Genomic DNA, 24,214 nt, shown 5'->3' with positions numbered 1-24,214 from the left:
TTAGCCTACAACTCAGCACCTTATTGAGAAAAACATATTCCATATGTGCTAGTCTATGACTCCCTAAAAATCGATCTCTAGAAATTTCACAAAGACTGTTGCACACAGGGGAAAATTCTGCGGTGCTTCCAGCTCCACTGTATTCGAGTTGTCTTTACATCGGTGCAGTGCTGAAGTTTATTTCCTGACTGATGTGTTTTTGTTCCCAAAATCTTGTTAAAGTTTTATCCTGAAGGAATGAGGAGCTGTTTACCACGGCGCAGAGCTTTGCTACCACTTTTCCTGAAGATAGTTTTGCCAATTATAGGCTTCTGTTCTGCAAAGAAGTTAAATCCAACAGGATTTGTTGCCAGTGTGCTCCCAATCCTGCCCTGTAGTCCCACTCAGAATGCAGCGCCATTCATCAGAGGCTGCTGGATCCTGGGATGAAAGCCACAAGGTCAAACATATTTGATCCGTATGTACCATCTGCTACATGTGGACAAGTCTGTTCGCAATATTTGGAAAGAAGATGGTTTGGGTTACTGGTTTTGATTTAAAAGGCAAGTGCATATGCATTATTGTTGCTGTAATCTCGTGTTTATGATCGGTGGTTGATGTATATGTGTGTGTGTGTGTGTGTGTGTGTGTGTGTGTGTGGAGCGGGTGTTTATCTGTGTGATGAAAAAGCTTTGACCCCGTCATCAGCCATCCCTCCCTTCCTCTGCACCATCACGCACATGAGCAGTGTGTGTAGCTGCAGCCATAGTTTCCAGTCATGTGCTTTTCTCTGATCTGATCATGAGACGAAAACAAAACAGCAAATTGAATGTATCGAGTTTTTATCGATTAAACATGACTGAAAATCCTCCATTCATTAAAAAATATAACTGTGGTTTTTGTGATTTGTTTTTTTTTTTTTTCACATATTCATATATTATTCAGTATGAAAAGAGTTTATCCCAAATGCCCATGTGTGATTAGCATCCTGTGCCCCGCCCCCTCCTGTTTGAGCAGGTGGGAGCAGTGACAGTGTGTTTGACGTAGAGAAAGCTGTTGGCACCATCATCATCGCCAAGCCACTGGACGCCGAGCAGCGCTCCTTCTACAACCTCACGGTGCAGGCCACGGACGGGACGAGCACCGCGTACACACAGGTACCACTTTTCTCTTTATTCCATAAGCCTTTTGGTGTTTGTTTATGGTCCGTAACCTTGTAGCTGCAGCGACTGCACAGAATGCTAATCTACCAGATGTCCGTTTGCTGCTCCGCTGGGTTTGAAGGGAGGGACAGGAAAGTGTGTAACAAGCACTGTCAAGACAGGAAACCTTAATTTGGCACTTGCAAAGTGCATTTTTAGTATGCATGGAGGATATGGCATCCCCCACCGAATAAATGATGCTAAGGTCATTAAGGGGGCAATATCAAGACACACACATCTGTGTATTCATGTTAGCCTGTTCTGTTTCTCGGTGTGGAGGCAGGATGTTCATCATGCTTTGAGTCATGATGGGTTCAGCAAAGAAAAACTTTTTTAATCCGGCAAAAAAAAAAACCAAGACATGCACAGTGGGCTCCACAGCTTCTAATAATCAGGTTTATCGTCCAGCACCATATAGAATTATCTAACTTTTCTGCATGGGAAACGTCCCATAGAGCAGAAGGGCATAAAGAGCGTGAGCTGTGATTAGACCGTCGTGAGACAGGTTAGTTTTACCCTGCTGATGATCTGTTGCTCCCATCTTCCTTTTCTTGCTGGTTCCTGGTGACTCTCTGAGGCGCCACTTGTTTAGCTAATGCAGTTCACAGATTGATATTTTCTACTTTTCATATTTGTAGATGGGTGATGAACGCAGAAATCACTGATCTGGTTGTACTGTAGGCGGTTTGGTGTATGTAACGTTGTTGCCTCTTGTTGGTACGATACATTAGCTGGTTAAGGAAGAACGTAGAGAGCTATACCTCCAGCATGTGAGTCATCTGGGGAAATGCTGTTCCACCAGCTCCAACTGTTCTTTAATGATGTTTCCCGGGACCAGGAAGTGTATTAATTTTTTTGTTGAAAACAATGTTTTATTGTACAAAAGGACTAATATAGCATGATAATGTCCAACAGTCTACATAACCGAGGCTTTTATCGACTTTTAATTGCGCTTCCCCATGATAAAACTTTATCAACACTTTAATCAGCATATTTGAGTAATATTGCAATTCAGGCAGCATAATGTGCACTCTCGATCATTAGCATATCCTGTACTATATATATGGGAGCAGGCCCCTGGAGACTGCTGAGCTTGGTAAGGTAGTAAAAAACACAGAAACCCAACATCTCTCAGATCAGTTTCATCCCATCACATGGCTTCACATACTTTCTGCTTTCCCCAGAAACTACAGATTCAATAAAACTGGGGGAATTTGATCAGTGATAAGAATTTAGATTAGATTTTAACTTACAAGTTGGATGAGATGGGTTATTACAGAATATGGGACAGACTTACGTGAGTGCACACACTCTCCTGCACACCGAGTACACCGCATTAGCATTTTTATAGAGCGAGAGGAATTGTTCTGACATGAGGAATGAGTGAGATGCCTATTATTCCACCTGGCACACACACACACGCACACACATCCCACAAAGTTGTATTCCCATTACTTCAAAGGACACATCGACTTCTACTCTTTTTTTTTGACTTTGTCTTTCCTTACTGATAGCTCCTGCTTGTTTAACACCTTCATCTTACGCCTGTTGTCATGTGCTGAGGTTCATTGGTAATTCAAATGGATGCATATTTTTTTGTTCCCCTAGAAAATGACACAGGCCCTCATAATAAGTCAGCAAGCAGATTTACTGTGCGTCCCCACAGTATGGGTAATACGCTGCACACACATCCATCTTGTCATTTTCAAGGACACTGACTTTTTGAAAAGAGGCATTTCCAAGCAATAATTTGTATTCAGTCACACAGTGTCTCGTCCACTCTTGTCTCCATGTCAGGCTACCGCCACTCTTTTGTCTTAACACATGCTGTCAGACCAGAGGGGTCCAAAAAGTCATTTCCAGTTTTTTTTTTTTTTTTTTTTTTTTTAAATAAAAACATGAAAAATTCCTGTTGTGCCAGCCTGTAATAACAAAATATACTACATAAATACTTAAACCATTTCTGAACTGCTGACATAGATGATTCATGTAAGAGTGCCTTCCTCGTTATGTGTTGGTGTTAGCTTAAGTGAAACCATCAGTAAAATGTACTTTCATGCATCGCAGCGGTGCCGCTTCCAAAATAACCACTTAGTGGAATCCACTGCTTTCTGACGCAGCATCAAGACTTAATTAAAATCTTTACAAAGACGGGATCCAGGCTGCCGCCTCGGGTTATAAAGGTGCCTGCTTTTTGTCGCTTTGGCTCTCATCCTTTCTGATCCTCCATTTGAGGATGTCCCACATGCAGAGGTTGTGAGGTTAGTCTGGCACACACACATAGATCCAGACATACACAAACACACACACACCTGTAAGATGGGAGGAAGGTTCCCAGATGGAGAGTCAGCATGGCGTCACGCCGCCAGGGAATGCCTCCACAGTTGAGCAACAGAAGGCTGACTGCTGCAACAAGGTTTAAATTTAGACTCGCTGCCTGGCAGCTCTTGACTCTTGTTTTTCTTCTTGTGCCTCTCTGACGATGAATCGCTACAAGTTTTACTTTTTCAAGACCTTAAAATATATGTTGTCACTTCCCTCCCCTCTCTGGCCCACACTCGCTCCTGCAGCTTCTTTGACTTTGCAGAATTTGCTCTATACAGTGATCACAGCGGCTCAGTGGTTTGCAGTGTCACCTCACAGAGGAAGGTCTTATGTTTGAATGGTTTAGAACATAATCTTTGTTCATTTGACACTTCCCCTTTATCTTCATCCTGAGGAACATTGTTGGGAATATAAATGCATAACTGTTGCCACTACTTTTGGTAGTAATTGAATAGCAACTGATTACTAAACTAGAAAAACAGTTAGAGATAGTAAAGTTCAATTAAAATGATAGCTCCATAATAGCTGCAGTCTCTCATTGCCCTGCTTCCTGAGCTGATTTAGCCGTTGCATCTGTATTACTTAACACCAAGCAGCTCTGTTGTGATTGCACTAAACTGCTGTTAACATAATAGGTGACCACCACAATCCTGAACTAAATAAATTCTTTTTAAAACACTATGTAAGAGATCCCATTGTACATAACATTACGATCAACTTGTACATGAAGTGTTATTAATAAAAGCAGCTGGCCTTAATGATATGCCTGCTGTTGTCATATAGCTCAGCTAATTTGTTGCTGCTACCATGATTGCTTAGGAAGAAAATGCAAACTCCAAAGGCCTTGTGTGGATTTAAACCTACGACTTTTTTGCAATTGCTGTGATATTGATAATCACTGCACCGGAATTAGCATGTCAGGCGGGAAATTGGCGTTGTTGGTTGTTTGAGCAATAAAACCCCACACATGAGACATAGAATAATACACTGTAAAGATTCATAGAAAACAAAGTTGGATTGCTGTTACAGGTGACTCTCAGCTGTAAAACCACCCAGTCCCAGGAGAACATGGACTGGGAGTCATGAGACTGCAGGATTTTAAGAAACTTGCCTTCTTCTTCCTTTGACACAGAGGTTTCAAAAAAGTAGCATTTTCAGTCACTCCGAGCACCATTGCCTTTAAAATGAACCCTCAAAATGCAAAAGTTTTATGATTTCACTGGAAATCCCTGTCGTTTATAAAAGGCCTTGGACCACAAGCATGGAAAGTCACCGGCATAGACAAGTAGCCTACACAGCATGAAATGTACAGGGCCAGAAACAAAAGTATGAGCTATAAATCATGTAACAAGAAACATGACAATTTGTGATAAGACTGGAAATGCAAGGAATCCTGAGGGGATAAACCATAGTGGACAATGCAAAACAGAGCAGAACATCAGTGCTCTCACAATGAGAAGATTCATGTTTGATTCAGGACCGAGGTCTTTCCATATCCTGTTTGTTTCTGTTTTTGACAGCTGACACAGCCAGTTTGTATTTCCACAAAAGAATAACCTTCTCAGCAAATATAAAATTAACTTTTCACTGCAAACCAGCAAGAATATTTGAATGGATCAAAGGTATCTTTTAAAAGAGCTGAATGAACAGCTCTCCCTAGTATATATAGTCAATTTTAAGACACTTTTGTGTTATTTGTCATCTTTCCACACCAACATTCCCTTCACCAGCCGCACTCTGGCCTCACTTCCCTCCTGTTCTTCATGGGGTGTTGGTTTCCATCACCAGCCAGACCGCACCAGATCCTGACCTCGTTTCCCCCTGCTTAGCTTCCTACTGCAGCAGCAGCTTGTTACCCGTGGCCCTTTGGCCTTCAGCCCTGGCTCCTTACCTGAACAGAGCTGGCTGCATGCCACCCCTGTCCTCACACTCAACTGTAGCCAGACAGCTACACTAATAACACCCTTTTTTTTTCTTCTAATAAGCACTTATGCCCGCAAGGTTTTTCATTTACCTGATATTCCAAATGAAAAAAAGGTATTAAGAGACTTTTAAAAATTAATTTGTGGAGATATGCTTTAAACTTGCATCGATCACTTTTTAGGTAAATTCATAAAAGTCAGAACTCTCATTTCAGATTGATATCATGATGTTATATGAGTTTGAATATGTGTATTCATGTACAATTTGCCCACTGTGAGACCTATAAGGACAGTTAAATCCTTACTATTACTTAATGTATTTGCGTCTTTCGTCTGTTCTCTTACCTGTCTGTGTTTTGGTCTTCCTGTGTTTTCCTGACTCACACTGTGATAACGCACCAGTCATCTGTGACTCAGGAACTTTCCATGAGTCATAACCCATGCCAACCGTCAACACACAGCTTGACTTCTCTGCAGTCTACACGATGACACACATTCAGCCGTTCTTATTCTGCGCTCTTTTACATAATTCCAATGACTCTAATAGAGTCACTACCAGAGAAGTGATTAGTGTTACAAATTGTTAAACCACCTCCACCTCACTTTGTAACTTTTTTTTTTCTTTTCTTTCTTACCTCACTTTGTAACTTAAGGCAACAATTGTGAAAGGTGTAAAATAGAAAATGGAGTTGTGTCTTGCCCTTCAAGGGCAATGCAGAAAAATAATTGGTCACACTGGAGTCTTTCAACAACGACAGTCCAGTCAAGAGTCAACCTTATGAACTTTATGCTTTATAAATCATTCATTTTTTCATTGCTGTCCCCTTTCTCCTTCTCCTTTTTCATTCAAGGTCCACATCACTGTTATGGACAACAACGATAACCCTCCCATCTTTTCCCAACCAACCTATGACGTGACCATATCTGAAGATACACCCCCGGACACCGAAGTGGTCCAAGTGCTGGCGTCAGACCGTGATGAGCACCACAAGTTGACCTACTCCCTGCAGAGTTCCATCGACCCCAACAGCATGCGCCTCTTCCGCATACACCCCACCTTGGGCACCATCTACACCACCCAGAGGCTCGACCACGAGGCTTGTGCCCAGCACATCCTCACTGTTATTGTAAGATATTTTTTGGTCTTTGATGAGGGACTGTGCTTCATTGCAACATTGTGGTAACATCATTTCCGGAGGTTTCCAATAATTTGCAAGAAGATACCAAGTCTGAGGTATTTGCGGTTGTACCTGACACAGGGGAAGTCTGTCTTCTGAATAGCTTCTGTTTCTAATTTCCTGTCCCAGCATTTGTCTGTTATAAAATATACTTGTAGTCTCAATAAGATTTGAGTTACTGTTCAAAATGCCGTGCTGAATTACTGACTTTCAGTTCACTCAAAGGCAGATGAATGGACATTGACCCTTAACCACTAGGTGTGTCATGACAGATGGTCAGTTCAACTGGAGCTATTAGTCTTGGTGTACATTTGAGGTAATAATTGAGCCAGAGGCAGTTTTTTATGCCTTTGCTCTCCTATTACCTGAATTTATGATCAGGTAATTAAGCAAATTAGAGCGAGAAGGGAGCACACTATATTTTTTTGCTCTATGAGCATTCCATACAGCAAACCACCAGTTTTAAACTGGTTAAAGTGAAATTTGGTAGAATACTATTTCACAGAGACCATTAGAGCATTAAAATGATGTGATTTTGTATGACTTTTTGTCTTTAACTAAGTATTTTGTTTGTTTGTTTGTTTTTTGTTTGTTTGTTTGTTTGTTTGTTTTCGGTTGTATTTCTTCACAGGTGAAGGACCAAGAGTTCCCATACAGAAAAAATCTGGCCCGCGTGTTAATAGAAGTGGAAGATATCAATGACCATGTTCCCATTTTCACCAGTGCTCTGTATGAAGGTTCAGTCTATGAGTCAGCAGCAGTGGGATCAGCTGTAGTCCAAGTCACTGCTCTGGACAAAGATAAAGGAGAGAATGCAGAGTTGCACTACTTCATTGAAGCTGGTGAGTACTACTTACAACAGAATAATTTCTTGTTATTGTTCCAATACTGTATACAATGAACTGATGTCATTTTTTGGTCTTTTTTCAATTGTTTAATAGGCAACACTGGGAATTCCTTCCATATTGAACCAGTTTTGGGTATCATCACTGTTGCCCGTGACCTGGACCTGTCAAGCATAGGTCACTATGTCCTCACTGTTAGAGTCACTGACAATGGCGCTCCTCCCCTCTCCACGACCACAATAGTGCGTATTGCAGTCACTCTCTCAGACAACGCCGGACCAAAGTTCCCTCAGCCGGAGTACCAGACTGAAATCACAGAAAACGCAATGGTCGGGACCTCCGTCACCACTGTCAACGCAGTCAGCCAATCAACTCTCACCTATGACATTAAGAAGGGCAACACAGATCATGTATTTCAGATTAATCAATACAGCGGTGTGATCACTACTCAAAAACCTCTGGACTATGAAACCACATCGTCATACAACCTGATAGTCCAGGCTACCAACATGGCTGGCATGGCCTCCAATGCCACTCTTGTAATCCAGGTGGTCGATGAAAACGACAACCCACCTGTGTTCCAGCAGCTTCACTATCGTGGTAGCATTAGTGAAGTAGCACCAGTCAACAGTGTGGTCTTGAACTCAGATGACACTCCTTTAGTAATCAAGGCCACTGACAATGACCGCAACCAAAATGCTCTGTTGGTCTATCAGATTGTTGAGGATACTGCCAAAATGTTCTTTACAGTGGACTCAGGAACCGGCTCAATTCGAACCATTGCTAATCTGGACCATGAGACTTTTGCAAGCTTCCACTTTCATGTTCACGTGCGGGACAATGGCAGACCCCAGTTGACAGCAGACAGTCCAACTGAGGTAACGATAGAAGTGATTGACACAAATGATTCGCCGCCTCGATTCACCCAAAACTCCTATGAAACTGTTCTGCTTCTTCCCACATACGTGGGAGTCGAGGCGTTGCAGGTTTCAGCCATAGACCCTGACAAAGATGTCCCAACAGAGCTCACATACTCTCTGACTGACGGAGTACTGGAGCATTTTGCTATTAAACCTTCCAGTGGAATTATTGTCGTAAAAAACAACAACTTCTCCAAAGAGCGTTTTCGCTTCAGTGTCAAAGTTACCGATGGGAAATTTTCCAGCACAGCTTTGGTGACTATACTCGTCAGAGAAGCCCTGGACTCTGGTCTCAGCTTTACCCACAGCATTTATTCTTCTTCTATCATCGAGAACATCTCAAATATCACTAAAGTGGCTGTGGTCAATGCTGTGGGAAACCGTCTCAATGAACCGCTGAAGTACACCTTGTTGAATGCTGGTACACGATTCCGAATACGTCCGACATCTGGCGTTATCCAAACAACAGGAGTACCATTTGACCGTGAGGAGCAAGAGTTCTACGAATTAGTTGTTGAAGCAAGGAGGGAGCACGACCGTCTTCACGTGGCCAGAGTCATGGTTAGAGTTCAAGTGGAAGACATAAATGACAATGCCCCTGTTTTTGTTGGACTTCCCTATTATGCTGCCGTTCAAGTAGAAGCTGAACCAGGATCCCCGATTTTCAGGGTCATGGCAGTAGACGGTGACAAAGGAATCAATGGAGAGGTGTCTTACTATCTCAAGGATGACCACGGTCATTTTGAGATCAGTCGGCAGACCGGTAGTCTCAGCCTTAAGAGGTCTTTTGACTCTGATTTGTCTAATATGGAATACCAAATGGTGATATATGCAAGAGATGGTGGTTATCCACCTCTTTCAACAACTACTGAGTTCCCCATCACGGTCGTCAACAAAGCCATGCCTGTCTTTGACAAATCATTTTACTCTGTTTCTGTGAATGAGGATGTGGCTGTGCACACACCCATCCTCGGCATAAACGCCACCAGCCCTGAGGGTCAAAACATCATCTACACAATTGTTGATGGAGATCCATCGCTTCAATTTGACATTGGCTTTGACACTGGAGTCATTAGTGTCATTCACTCTTTGGACTATGAAACAGCATCATCTTACCATCTCACTATCAGAGCCACAGACTACTTGACCGGAGCTCGTGCTGAGGTTGACGTAGAGGTGTTTGTCCAAGATGTGAACGACAACCCTCCTATCTTCCAGAAAATGTCCTACAGAATAATATTGTCTGAAACAGTCATGATTGGAACCCCAGCACTTCAAGTTATTGCCACAGACAAAGACTCAGAGAAAAACAATGTTGTCCGCTACCAGATTTTTTCAGATGTCCACAACAGCACAGATTATTTTCACATTGATAGCAGCAGTGGATTGATACTGACAGCGAGGATGCTCGACCATGAAATGGTACAGAAGTATGATTTTACTGTCAGAGCCACTGACAATGGCTTCCCTCCTCTGAGCAGTGAAGTGTCTGTGACTGTTGTCTTGAATGACATGAATGACAACCCTCCAATCTTCAACCAGCTGCTGTATGAGGCCTATGTGAATGAGTTAGCTCCTCGTGGACACTTTATAACCTGTGTTCAGGCCTCGGATGCTGACAGCTCCGATTTCGATAAATTGGAATACAGCATTTTATCAGGAAATGAAAGAATGAACTTTGTGATGGACAAGAAGACCGGAATCATCACTTTGTCAGGTCATCGTAAGCAAAGAATGGATCCTGCTTATAGCCTCAATGTCTCAGTGTCAGACGGGGTGTTTACCAGCACTGCACAAGTTCATGTGAAAGTGTTGGGTGCCAACCTGCATAGTCCAGTGTTTGGACAGAATATATATGAGGCAGAATTACGAGAGAATGCTGCTGTGGGGTCCAAAGTCATACAGGTAAGAGTTTTTACTCAAAGACTTACTTTCTTCTTTAATCTTCTCAAGATGAATAATTATTGACCTTAAAACTACTTTTTTGCTTCTCAGGTCAAAGCAACAGATGCAGACCCAGGACCATTTGGACTCATCACTTACTCCTTTGTGAATGACTTGGGAAAGGACCAGTTCCACATTGATGCAAATGGTCAAATCTCCACTGTTGAAAAGCTCGATCGTGAAGATCCAGCTAATAAGGACATTGTTCTCACAGTGGCAGCCAAGGACACAGGTGGACGTGTTTCTTACTGTACAGTTCAAGTGACTCTGTTGGATGACAATGATAATGCGCCTCGCTTCCGTGCAACTGAGTACCGAGCTTCAGTCAAATCTGATGTGGCGAAGGGATTTTTGGTCACACAGATTCAGGCTCACGATCCCGATGATGGCATCAATGCTAAAGTGACATATTCACTTTACAGTGAAGCACATGTTCCCGTTGTTGACATTTTGGAGATCGACCCAGACAATGGCTGGATGGTGACTAAGGGAAGTTTCAGTCACTTGAGGAATTCCGTGTTATCTTTTTTTGTGAAGGCTGTGGATGGAGGAAACCCAGTCCGGCACTCTTTAGTGTCTGTGTACATACATGTCCTTTCTCCAGATGCTTTTATTCCTACTTTCAACCAACATCACTACTTATTCAGCATACCAGAGAACACCCCCATAGGTTCAGCAATAGGAACAGTGCACCTCAACACTCCAACCGGGTTTGCACCACTGTCTGCTACTTTCGCTGTGGTTAACGGGGAAACTGGTGAAAACAACCAAGATGGGGTGTTTGTGGTGGAAAAAGATACTGGAGTGATCAAAGTTGATAAACCTTTAGATCACGAAGTAATCAAAGGATTCAGTTTCAAAGTTACTGCCACAGCACAACAAGCCAAGCTTGATTCTGTGACTTCTATCGATGTGGAGGTCAGAGTATTGGATCTAAATGATAACAAACCAGCCTTTGATACCACTTCTTACGAGACAACCGTGATGGAAGGAATGGCCGTTGGAACCAGAGTCATTCAAGTCCAAGCACTAGATCCAGATTCAGGTGCCAATGGTCAGGTAACCTACAGACTTGGGGAATTAATTCAGTCAGATGGAGATGTTGACACACTGGTTGGAACTTTCAGTATTGACAGCAACACAGGCTGGATCTCCACTCACAAGGACCTGGATCATGAAACCAAGCCATCCTACACATTCACGGTTGTGGCCTCGGACCTTGGGGAAACACTGTCTCTTTCCAGCACCACAACTGTAACAGTGGCAGTGTCAGACGTCAATGACAACCCACCCAAGTTCATGGAGAACCAGTACTTTGGTTCAGTTCAGGAGAGTGATCCCCCAGGGGAGGTGGTGGCCGTGCTGAACACGAGAGACGACGACAGCTCTGCTGTCAATCGACAAGTCAGTTACCACATAACAGGTAAGGCACCGCTATAAAAGCCATTCCACCCACATTTCTAAATACAGTGTTGATACCCAATGTTTTTGACACATGCTTTCATAGTATTGTAAAGTTTTGCTTTTCATATTTGCACAAATTATGATTAGCTGAGGAACCGCCATTTTCTGAATAAACAGTTTTCCCTTATTATAGTTGCTTATATTCACTGATATGATTCTAAATCAAATTATAATTCTAATCAATATATTGTGCTACTGGCTGATGCAATATGTCCTCTTATACTTTTGTAAGAGGAGGAGTAAATCCACTGACTGCAGTTCAGAAACTTAGGCTTATATCCAGCTATGTGTTCTAAATATCTTGTCATACATAAAATAACTAACATTTTTTAATTGTGGTGGTTGGAACCTATCAAGTTGACACTGGTTATTATTCTTGAGTGGTCACTAGTCTGTCACAAAGTGAAATTGTGGCTCAACTGTATTTCTCCACTTTTGAAAACATTATTCTTTGGGAATGCATATATGTCTAGAGAAGCAGGAGTATAATCTACAGTTTAAGAAAAAGGAAAAGCCAATTTTACTTCTTTCGTCGATGGCTGAATGGGATAGCTACAGTTAGTAATAAGCAGTTAACTACTTGATAGTTTTAGGTCTTTAAAAGGAGACAAACTTGATCGTTGTACTCACGTATTTTAACCCTGAATTGTCAATGTTTCTGAAGCATGAAACATGTGTGAATATATTTCTATGTATAGGAACAAATTAGGTAGGAAAGAGGAGGAAATTAGAAGAAATGAGTGGAAATAATAATCAAAGAATGCAGGGAAATCCAAGGTGAATGCTGAACCTCAGCATTAATAGCATTAATGTTATGGCCTGTGATCAAAGGAGTAGCTTCACTGATTTGCTGTCTGCTCATTGACAAGCTCAAGAGTGGTAATGAAGTTCGGTCTCCCTGGGAGACCACGACAGAGGACTACCATACCAAAGGGAGCTAGATTCCTAATGAAGAACTTTTAATAGGGGGGAAATCCTTCCCCTGATGAGCTTTTAATGAATATCAGCCAGACAGCTGGGCTGAATGACAGACGCGTGAGTAATGTGACCTTGTAGCTGACAGCTGAAGTGAAAGAAACTGCCGCTACGCTCCGGGGATGAGAGTGGGCGAATCAATGGCAAGCATAGAAGTGCGAAGATCGCATAATTGTATAGAATGTATATATAATTAAAAAAAAAAAAAACTCAGTGAAGAATGATTTCCCTCTATGAGAAGACCCATTGTTCTGAAAAGACCCCATTTATTTTATGAATACACTCAAAATAGAAAGATTTGAGTCAGTCCATCTCTCACTCCCCTTAGCTTTTGATTGAGTTTATTATACAAAAAAAAAAGGGGGGGAGGGGGTTGGAGCAGTAGCAGAATTTTTGAAATTTCAGAAGGTTTGTTTGTGATTTGCTAGCAGAATCAAGTGTAATTCTACATAAATCCAATAAAAAAACTGTATCAAATATTTGATTACCACAGTTTGAGTCTCTATAGTTGTCAGCTCTGTTGCACTTTTTTCTGTGACAGCTGCTTGATCTGTGTGTGGTTTCATGGGTTTTCTCTTGGTAGTCCCTAAACATGCTTGCCTCCTCAATTTATGACTCCATATTGGGTGCCAATGCATGTGTTACCACTGCAATGAACCTCCATCCATGTTACCTATAACAGTAGGTCTATGATTACCATTACTACTCCACTCAGAATACAGTACAGGGATAGTATACAATATCAGAAATGTGTGTTTTCCAACAGAAAATTGTAGTTCTTCTGTTGTTGGTAGTGCTGTTGCTGGTAAATCATTTTATGCTACATCATAAAGTTTATGGTGAATGTGTTTGAATTCCAGGAGAACTTGGCCAAACTGTGTCTTGTCTGTTTTGACACAGTTAAAGCTCGTGTTCGAAGTTTCCGTTCATTTCCAATGTATGTATCATTTTTCAACAGAGCTTAAATGTGTTAGTCTGGTTCAATACTACAATATAATATTAGCATAAAGCAATATAAAAATTTATTTATGAGCCCCGCCTTCGTCTCATAGACCCCCATGTTATCCGAAAAAGCGCCGGTCAGCGTCAGCCAATAGATTTTGAGCTTCCGCATTCTCGTGCTGTCAATCAAAGTGTGCGCGCAGCGTCGCAGCCAGAGAGCACGGCCACTCGCCCAGGCAGAGGAGAGTTAGCAACGCAGCAGCCGCCCCGCTTACCTCGGATATATCCATGGTCTGCTGAACATCCACTGTAAACAGCTAAACATGGAGGATGCTGTAGGACTCTCATTTTCACCCGACGGATAATAGCGTGCATAATCAAAGGGGCGTGGCTTGGTCGCTCATGAAAGCAGAGGGAGGGCGGAACCTGAGACGTTGGACTGAAAAAAAAAAACCTCTCTCTTTCAAAACTCCGGACACAAGCTTTAAGCTTGGTGTTGTTAAAATAAGAATCTTGTTTACTTTAATAAATAAGCTAATGCTCTTGTTTCATCCATCAGGGCTTTTTGTTTCAGCCTTTATAGAAAGAGTAATTGTGCTTGAACCCATTACTCTATGCTTGCAGATTTCTCTGTTGTTTTCAAACTGTAAATTGTGAAATGATGGGTTTTTTAGAATTTTTTGTAGTCACACTGTTGCAATATATTTCCACTTGCATGCACTAAATAAAATCTTCCTCTTCCTATTAGTCTGTGAGAAGGGACAGAGCCACCTGGGAGATGCTCGGGTGGCTTGACAGTCAAGTTAAATGGATCAGCAGCCACCCAGTGCTCTCATAAATCCTCAGTATTATGCTCCAACCTTTAGCTACAGCTGCAACATTAATTTCCCTTTAGTGTCCATATAAAGCAGACACTTAAAATGATTACCGTAATTATAAAGTAGTTTTATCAAACCGTTGCTTCCATGGACGCAGTGGATCAAGAAATTGCCTGTATAGTAAATTAATGTGCATATTATATGTTGAGGTGAAGCTATTTACCCCAGGTAAGGACTACAATAAGAGACAGATCGTACAGTAGAACAGAGAATTGGACCTGAATGTACAGAGTCAAGAAGACCTCTGGGGTGTCATGTCATACAGTATAATGGTCAGCCTTTTAGCCTCACAGCAAAGCGACCTGGGTTCAATGCCTTTCTGGAACATTTCAGTTTGAAGCGAGTTCCTGGATTCATTCCTGTTAAAGCATTTAGTATTTTAGTTACCCGAGTGTAACATTTTGGATGTGTGTCTATTATGTTTCTGTGTTAGCTGTGGCCTGTTGTCCGTAGTGTAGTGTTAGCTGTGATAGGCTTCACCTTCCAATGACCCCAACTCTGATAAAGCAGGAAGAGAAAATGGTTGAGGAAAGACCTCCAATTAACCTTGAGAACCTGTGACTTTCAATTTCACTTCAATCAGTGTGTTGAACAGGAAACTCACCAAATACCTGCCAGCCGAAATAGCCATTCAAGCTTTGCAGCAACAAAACTGTATTTTGACCAGAAATACTAAACGTAATACTGACGTATGGCTTGGGCGCTTTCAACTGGTACTCAGTGGAGTGTTTTGATTTTGTGTTGCTGTCTAGGTGGGAACTACCGTGGTGTGTTTGCGCTGGGCCTCGTTCAGGGAGAGTGGAAAATGTACGTGAAAGGCCCCCTGGACAGGGAGGAACGCAACCTCTACGTCATCAACGTCACGGCCAGCGACGGACTCTTCGTGACCCAGGCAATGGTGGAGGTCACGGTGATAGACACCAATGACAACAGCCCCATGTGCGACCAGGTGAGAAACACTGCAGTGGCATCACAGACGGTGGCAGTGTAGCTGCACCAACGGTTTCTAGAGCCACGTTTCTTTTCATTTAATCTTTTGCTGTGTGTGTGTGTGTGTGTGTGTGTGTGTGTGTATGTTGGCAGGCTTTGTACACTGCGCTCATTCCTGAAGACCTCCCAGTCAACAGTGTGCTTCTGAGGATCGGAGCGTCAGATGCAGATATGGGCATCAATGCCTGGATCCAGTACTCCCTGCTCGGTCCTGGATCAGCGGATTTCAGCATGGACCCTGATACTGGTAAGAGCGCAGTGCGACACTGAAAACCCCTTTTTTTCTCTGAATACACTGTTTGTAGAGTGAAAACAAATCAATCAGTCGAGAAAAAAGTCGCCGCTCACATTGCTTGCATGGTAAGTCACAGGCTCTTTTTTTTCCCAGAGGCAACTTCACAGCTGGTGTGACAGTGTTCATGACTCCATTGAGCACTCCTGTCTGAACGCTTGTCACTGTGGTTTCTAACCTGTCAAGGTGAGATCAAGTCGTCTGTGAATCTGGACCGTGAGGTGACACCTAATTACCGGCTGGTCGCTCAGGCGACTGACGGTGGTGGACGGTGGTGCCGCGCCGAGGTGCAGCTGGCGGTGACGGACGTGAACGACAACCCCCCCATTTTCACCCTGCCGCAGTACACCGCCAGCGTCTACGAAGACACCGCCACCAAGGCCCTGCTCACACGCATCCAGGCCATCGACCCCGATGAAGGTAACGCAGTTGTTGCTGCAATAATTCTGCAATCATGCTGGCTGCAAAATTAGCCGAAATCGTCTTGACATAAAATAAAAACAGGAATCCTTTACTTGTAAATTACAGTTACGTGTCTTGTCAGCTTTTAATTGATTCTAAAGCCACAGGAACATTTGCATTGCTGTATCGCAGTCCCATCAATTTTTTAAATGTGTGGCCTGTTTTAAATTCACAATGCACTTAGCAAACCTCCTCAGTTTCAGAATATGCTGGGTTTTTTTTCTTCTCAGTTCAAAACACACGTTAAATCCTTCAATCTGATTACATTTTAATTTAGGTTTTGCACAGTTTCGTGAGATTTAGGCAGTTGCGGTTTAGTTTGACGTCAACCTGTTTCAGATACTTCTTGGATTAAAATGGGAGGAAAAGCCAACGTAGGCAGGAAACGAGAGTCACTTAAAGTTGAAAATGATCTTGAAGCTTGGCACATGTGGTATCACTCAAAAGTAACGCTAATTGACTGCATACCTTTACAAGTCATGAACATGACCCCACAGAGCTTAACTACTTGTACAGATGTGAATGACTAAGTGTGTTTACTAAGAGTCTCCATTCTTGGCCAACCACGACGTTCTTTCACATGAAACCTAAAAGAATAAATTGTATGATGAGTGAAAGAATTTTGGTGAGAAGGAAATTCTCCACAACATCTCCACAACTCTTGTAGAACAAAGGCTCCATTTACACAACAACTCTTCAAATGAAAATGCATCATTCACACAGAAATGGCAGAAAGGCTGAAAATAATGCAGTTTGCATGACAGGCCGATAGTGTGTGTTGTTGGTTGAGCCTACCAAGTCCCACTACTATATGGACTTGGAGTCATGCCACTCTGCAGGCCGCCATTGGCCGCCAAAAATAGCATTTTCCGTCATTTCCTTGGAGACAGAGTTGGAATGTTCTCCAAAAGTACCTAAAATGTTGCAAAAGTTTTCTGCTGTAAATGGAACCTGAACCAGTTTTAAACATTTAGCTTTTGACAAAAAATGCAGTATTGGTAGAAAACTGTTCTCAGATAAACAAACAAAAATAAATAAATAAATAAATAAATCCCACCTTTAAATGTCCAACATGACCTTGGCACTTCTCGCCTACCTTCACAGCAGGTCCCGGCCGGGTGGTGGTCTACTCCCTTGCCGACTCGGCAGGAGGATTTTTCTCTATCGACAAGTCCTCCGGCATCGTGGTCCTGGAACGCGTCCTTGACCGTGAGATCCAGCCGGCCTATCAGATAACGGTCCGTGCATCGGATCAGGGCTCGCCGCTGCCCCTCTTCTCTCTGGTCAACGTCACCATCACCGTGCTGGACATCAACGACAACCCGCCCGTGTTCGAGCGGCGCGACCAGCTGGCGACGGTGCCGGAGGACGTCGGGGTGGGCACCGAGGTCCTGAGGGTGTACGCCGCCAGCAAGGACATCGGCACCAACGCCGAGATCACCTACAGCATCCGGTCAGGAAACGAGCACGGGAAGTTCCACATCCACCCTCTAACTGGTGAGTGACGGGGTTCAATCGCGTCTCATTGAATCTCTTCATGTTTCGCTCATGATTGAACTCAAGATCGGTCTGGCAGATTTTTGGGGAATTTTCATGATGTACAGTCATTTTTATGTGTGCTAAAAAGCCGTGACTTTGAAGTAAATGTTCCAAAAAAATGTAATTCATGGCAATTTACAGTCAGTTTGATATTAAGCATTGAGGAAATTCAGAGTAAATTGCAATATAAAGCGAAAAGATTTTTTTTTTTTTTTTTCCTGCCTGGCCAAAAATGTCATGTTATCATTTTCCTGCTAAGACAAGTTCATCCATTTATTACGTTTAAAGAAATGCGATGAAAATCAGTGAAACAATGAAATAAGTGTGACGTAACTGAGATCAATTTACAATTTTAGCATTTTTAGCACTATGCAAAACTTCCCTTTATCTTGAACGTTGGGAGGTATTTCCTTCACTGATCATCTTTAAATATAAATGCAGTTTTAACAGTACCACCAAAACACTGTCCATATTGACCACTTTGTGTGTAATATTTAACATTTACTAATAGAAACTGATTTGTTTTATAGCATTATGCTTCTAGTCAGCATCTGAGTAAAACTCATAAATTACCTAAAATGTTTTCAATGGACAGATCAGCATGTACAGAGTGTTTGTTACCAATTTATATCCGTCTGGTTCTGAACACTGATTTCACTTGATATGGGTTTAATCATTATCCTGTAAACTGCAATTCAGCTCAGTAAAAGTAATGAAATCTTTGGAAAAGAAAGTACCAACCTCATGTCGTGCAGTGTTACATCAGCAGGAAGTGTTGCAGTTTCCCGGGACTCTTTTGATGGGGGGAATTAATCCGCATGAGTTGTCCTGGTGGTTATTCACAGCAGCATGAGGAGTTTGAGCCAGAATAAACAACAGCATGTCAGCTCCTGCTAACAAAGGAGTGCCAACACAGCAGCGGCTAGCGAAAACACCCACCGTGTCGATTTTGCACAAAAAAAGTGTTAATAGTGCTATAACTGTGAATGACCGGCGGGCTTTTTTAGAAGACCTTTGACTTGATTACTCAGCTCCGTCGCAGGATTTTACACTTCATGCATCGTTCTCGTATTACAATCCCCAGGTGCCATTTTAGTGGCCCAGCCTTTGGACTACGAGACCTGCAGGGACTACTTCCTGACGGTGGAGGCGTGCGATGGCGGCACGCCTCCTCTGAGCGCCATCACCACGGTCAACATAAACCTCACCGATGTCAACGACAACGCCCCCATGTTCAGCCATGACCTCTACTCGGCCGTGGTGTCGGAGGACGCCACTATCGGAGAGTCTGTGGTCCAGGTGAGTTCAGGGGATGAGTCAGTTGTTCTTCTAGCTGAGGGGAGAAGCACAGCCTTAACATTTACTTTTGTTATCACAGCTCCATGTTGCTTTTTCATTTTTGTTGATCCTTCAACCTCTCAATCAAAGAAGCCATTTCGGTCTTGAAGCAATGAAAAATGGTTGCAAACTTTGTGCACACGTACAAGCTGACCTGATAACAGGATAATTTACTACCCTATCAAATAGACACACTAAATACACACTGTCCATTTAGCACATTTGCCTTTGTGGAATATTGGACGTGTTGTGAGGATGCCAGTTTTGTGCTGCATGCTGCAATGCCATTTATAACATCTAAAAACATGTGTGCTGCTTTCCATTAAGCAAAGGAGCTGTTGTTATTGTGATCAGACGTATTCCCTCAGATTTCTCCCCATGACTTTCATTGGTAAACGTTATTATCGCCTTATTTGTGTTTTACCCTTTTCTAGATCTTGAATCTGATCTGTGGCACCAGCTTTGACTTTATCACAGATCGATTCCCATATCCTCACGTCTTTCGTTTTGCTAAATCTAGATGTCTTAGCTGTAAATTTCTCCTCCAACACATCCAGCTTCATGGAGATGCATTTCATTTTGTGCCTGCGGGATCTCAGGGCTTCAGCCAATCACTCCATGAGGAACACAAACAAACAACCCCATTTCCCCAGATTGTTCTCAAGTAAACAGAGCCTAATGCAGGAAAAGTCCCCATTTGAATCCTCCTGTTTGTGCAGCATGTCACTCATATCGCCGTTCTAAATCCATCATCTGAAAAACACACGATCTAAAAGCACATTTTATTTGCATGGACATGTTATTTATCACGATCAAGTGTGTTCAATTTGTTGAGTTTTTGGTGAAAGATATCGAGATTGGCTTGATTTCTTTGAGGTTTAATGAGGTTTCCAGCTTTGAAAGTAACTGAACTCAACACGTTTGTGCAACATTTATGAATCACTGGAACGTTAGATTGAACACCTACCATTCATATTCTTTGCTGTGCAAGTCATTCATGTTTGGACACAATAATTAAAACATCAAGTTTTCCAGTTGGCAGAGGCATTCCCAACATATTTTTTGGCAAAGAGATATGTAGTAGTAATTGAGAGTGAAGCCTCATTTTTTACTAAATGTCGGTATATGGTGTGGATGTGGATGTGTGGGCTCCACCTCCAGGCGGAGAATAATTGCTCTCTGTGATGGTATCATCGGCTTAACCAAGATGTTGGCAAATACCGCTTGACTGACATGATTGTTTATTCTTGAGATTGAAGGGATTGAAAGCTCCGAGCTTCGCAGACTGAGCAAATGGAATACATGGAAGCTCTCCTGAGTTAATGTTCACCTGTTCATTCACATCTTCACAGTGCTTTTGTTCACATATGTATACCACAACATTAAAAGCAGTGACAGGTGAAGTGAATTAACCAGATTGTCTCATTACATTCGACCCATGAAGGGTTGGAGACATATTTGACCTAAGATGAGCCGTGCTTGCAGAAAATAATAATAATAATAATAATAATTTAAAAAAAAAACATAATACCATGCATGAGTTTGACAAGTACCATCTGGTGATCCGGAGACAGCTAGGTAAGAGCATCTGCTCCTGTTGGGTTTTCCTGGGATGCTGTTGTTAGTGCATAAACAAGAGGTGGTTGAAGGAAGGACAGCCGGCTAAGTGGTGACAGGGTCACGGAGCCACAGCAGCCACCAATACTGTTGCACACGTTTCTTGAACTGTGAGTTAAGGCTTCACCACAGCCCAGTCGGTCGGGTCAAAACCTCAGGTCTGGTGGTCGGTCAGTAGAGTCGGTTTGCCTCCAGTCGAAAGGTTTGTGTTCATTCTCTTACTCTGCCCACGAGCCACAGTGTTCTTGAAATGCCTCCGTACTAGACTTTACTCCCAGGTTTCTTCCAGTGGAGTTTCAGCACTTTGTAATGCAGCGCCATCACCACTGGTGTGTGAGTGTGTGAGAGAATGATTGTAATGAAAACATGTGCGTCACACACAGTCATAGTCATGATATTGGATTGTGGTTTCAGCCTCGTTCATGCCATCATTGTTCAGAAATAGTTGTAGCACAGGACAATAATGACCAAATTCCTTATTTCTCATCTGAGATCCTAGAAAATGAAATTACTCACATAAATTCTCCAAATGAAGATTTTTTTTTGGAGTCTACTGTGTGAGCCGGGTGGTTATATTGTTACGGATGATCAATGTAATAAATAGTTCTGTGAAGATAGGACAACTTTTTCTGTTATCATTTTCCGACTGATTCACCCACTGATGCACTGTGTGATGAACTTTCACTGAGATGCAACATTAATATTCATTTTCATTTTAAATGAAATTTAATCAAATTAAAATTAATACATCACTAGAACTCTGGCTTTCTATGTCATAATTCTTTATAATGCAGAGTTTTAACCATAAAAGTTAAGTGGTTAACTGCCGTTATTTCACCTGGAAGCTGAACTGAAAGTAATGACTTTAATGAAATGTCCAGAATGTGATGAATCTGTCTTTCACTTTCATAGCAGCAAACATCTGTGTGATGCATAATGGTAAATGTGTGCTCAGGGCTTAAACATCTGAATGGTAATAGTTCATTGATTCAAAATTCTATAGTTTTGCAGGGTTTAAGGAGCACATGATCATATTTAAGCACCAAAATCTCTGTGAGCATAAAAACTCGTGTGTGAAGATGGATTGGTCATGTGGAGATGAAGAACAATAAATCGGTTTATTAGCGAATAAATTACAAAAGTAAATTCATACAGTGTGCGTGTTTCAGAATGATTTTATTCAACTGTGTGTGTGTGTGTGTGTGTGTGTGTGTGTGTGTGTGTGTGTGTGTGTGTGTGTGCGCAGCTGGTAGCTGAGGATGTGGACAGCCAGCTGAACGGAGCCATCCTCTACTCCATCGTCAGTGGAGATCGGGACAACCAGTTCTTCATTGACCCGCTCAGCGGGGTCATCAAGGTCAACAAGCAGCTGGACCGTGAGACAGTAAGAGGACACACACACACACACACACACGCAAAATCAGTCAGACCTTTGCCGTTTGTTGGAGAACACACATCAATGTCTTCCTGTTATTATCTAAAAAAATATCAATATAGACGAGGGTGAACACGAAGACTGACCACTTTACAACTCAAAGGAAACATTTGGATTGGCAGCAATTACTCTGTTAAGTAGGATCAACCACAGTTCACTTTTAATTATTTCATCAAAAACATTCTTTTCCTCCTCTTGCTAAATCTTGCTATGTTTAAATATTATAATAGCACATCATGTTTTCTATTTTATCCCCCATCTTCTGTTATTTATAGAACAATCAAAAACGCTCCACAATGCCAGGAATTATAAAAGCTTGTCTTCACTAGCAGACCCTACAAGATATATTAAAATATTTTTGCAGAATAAAAGCTATTTTTTTCAATAATCACTCTTTTTTTCCTTCTTTTTACTATATACTCGTACATTTGAGCTCATGTGACCTGTAATATGTGCAATCTGTCACAATATGTTCAGATACAGATAATCTATTATCAAAAATAATAAGTAAATAGATAAATAAAAATACAACCAATATTCACAGATCCAAATGGATTATATTGGAGAATAGGTCAACATTAACAGATTCAGTGATGGTGCCAGTGCTGTAGCAGCAATGTTCGTGTGGATCCAGACACACACGCACACACGCTGTGTCTATGCAGCAGTTCACTAACACAGCAGCCAAAGCTGCTGCAAAGTGTAAGTGATTCCTGAAATATTTCACTGTGGAGATGTGTTCTTGATCACTCACGGTACTTAATTTTGCTTCTATTCAACAATAAATATCAAAATACTTGAAGAAGTTAAAGCATGTGCTGCTTTTAATGTTCTCCGTTTGTCTCAGTGATAGATGTGATGTAAAGTGAGCACTATGTGGAGCAGTGTAATGACCGATTCACTCATTACGTTCAGCTGAAGTTACATCAGTTAGTAGTAGTGGTGGTGTCAGTAGTAAAAACAACAAAACCAAAAAATCTCATTATGCAGGCAGTAAATACAATCACAGAAAGCCTGAGCAGAGCATTGCCTGATGGCCTCGTGTTTGCAGAGCTGTCTAATTGGTGTCCTTGATGCACAACTAGATAACTGTGCATGCATGAAAAGACAGATGTTGAATACCTGCAGGCTCCGAGCTCTCACGGCCGCTCATGTTTAATGTAAGGAAGAAGCCTGTTGGCAGCTGATGCTCTCACTGGGAACCAGTTTGGTGTGGAGTGGATTCATGACCAGATGGCAACTAATTACTCTTGAACAGAACATACACACACACACACACAGCACACGCAAAACGCAGTTTGGAGTGAGATTCCTTTAATTTGCTTTGGGAATAAAATAAAAAAAAAAAAAAGACATTAATTTCTCCTCACCCACCTTTTATCTCAGTTCTCTCACCCTTCTTCCTCATCTCACACTTTCTTCATCTTCCTTTCCTCTGCAGTGCAAAAAAAAAAAAAAAAAAACCTTCAGAAATGTTCATATTCCAATCATAAAGTATTCATGAGTGCAGTCGATGAGCCGTCTGAGCGTGCTCGGAAAGAGAGTGCAGGGGTGTGCGAGGGATCAAAGCTCGTGGCTGATGAAAGTGTGTTTGGGGTTATCACGCAGCGAGCCAACTCTTTCTCTATAGGTCCGTGTGTGTGTGTGTGTGTGTGTGTGTGTGATGTGTCAGGCCACTTGTTGGTTCATTTATATCCATATGTGTGTGTTTGTTTACATGTGTTCCTTCCTCTCTATTTTGAGACAGGTTCTTCCATTCTCTCTCTCCCTCTCCTTATATAAAACAGGTCACAGTTGTTTACTATCAAGGCTTGTTTTATCCTCGTGTCTCATGCAGAACAATATCACTGAGCTGCTGCATCTCTCCCCAGTTTGCTTCATTAGCCCTTTAATGTAAAGAAATATGGAGAACGAGAAAAATATCCTGCAGCTGGGTTAAGGATGCGAAGGCAACTAAAACTGTGTGT

The 24,214-nt window shown here is 42.1% G+C and overlaps 1 protein-coding gene across 7 annotated transcripts in view; it reads left to right on the top strand.

The window, feature by feature from the left end:
• Nucleotides 1-24,214, top strand: part of fat3a (FAT atypical cadherin 3a) — a 188,993-nt gene that overhangs the window by 140,808 nt on the left and 23,971 nt on the right. For 5 of the 7 annotated variants that reach the window (XM_030109191.1, XM_030109192.1, XM_030109193.1 and 2 more), the window contains 11 exons: nucleotides 997-1,136; nucleotides 6,280-6,555; nucleotides 7,238-7,448; nucleotides 7,548-10,276; nucleotides 10,367-11,738; nucleotides 15,327-15,523; nucleotides 15,658-15,811; nucleotides 16,043-16,276; nucleotides 17,423-17,815; nucleotides 18,942-19,156; nucleotides 22,059-22,196. In XM_030109191.1, coding sequence (XP_029965051.1) covers nucleotides 997-1,136; nucleotides 6,280-6,555; nucleotides 7,238-7,448; nucleotides 7,548-10,276; nucleotides 10,367-11,738; nucleotides 15,327-15,523; nucleotides 15,658-15,811; nucleotides 16,043-16,276; nucleotides 17,423-17,815; nucleotides 18,942-19,156; nucleotides 22,059-22,196 — 6,059 coding nt within the window. Of the gene's footprint in view, nucleotides 1-993; nucleotides 1,137-6,279; nucleotides 6,556-7,237; nucleotides 7,449-7,547; nucleotides 10,277-10,366; nucleotides 11,739-15,326; nucleotides 15,524-15,657; nucleotides 15,812-16,042; nucleotides 16,277-17,422; nucleotides 17,816-18,941; nucleotides 19,157-22,058; nucleotides 22,197-24,214 lie in introns of all 7 variants that reach the window. The other 2 variants (XM_030109190.1, XM_030109188.1) reach the window with 1 other exon arrangement.

The sequence above is a fragment of the Salarias fasciatus genome, chromosome 14 (assembly GCF_902148845.1).
Source record: "Salarias fasciatus chromosome 14, fSalaFa1.1, whole genome shotgun sequence".
NCBI lineage: Eukaryota > Metazoa > Chordata > Actinopteri > Blenniiformes > Blenniidae > Salarias > Salarias fasciatus.
Note: the sequence above shows the minus strand (reverse complement) of the source record. Positions and strands in the feature narration are given on the sequence as shown.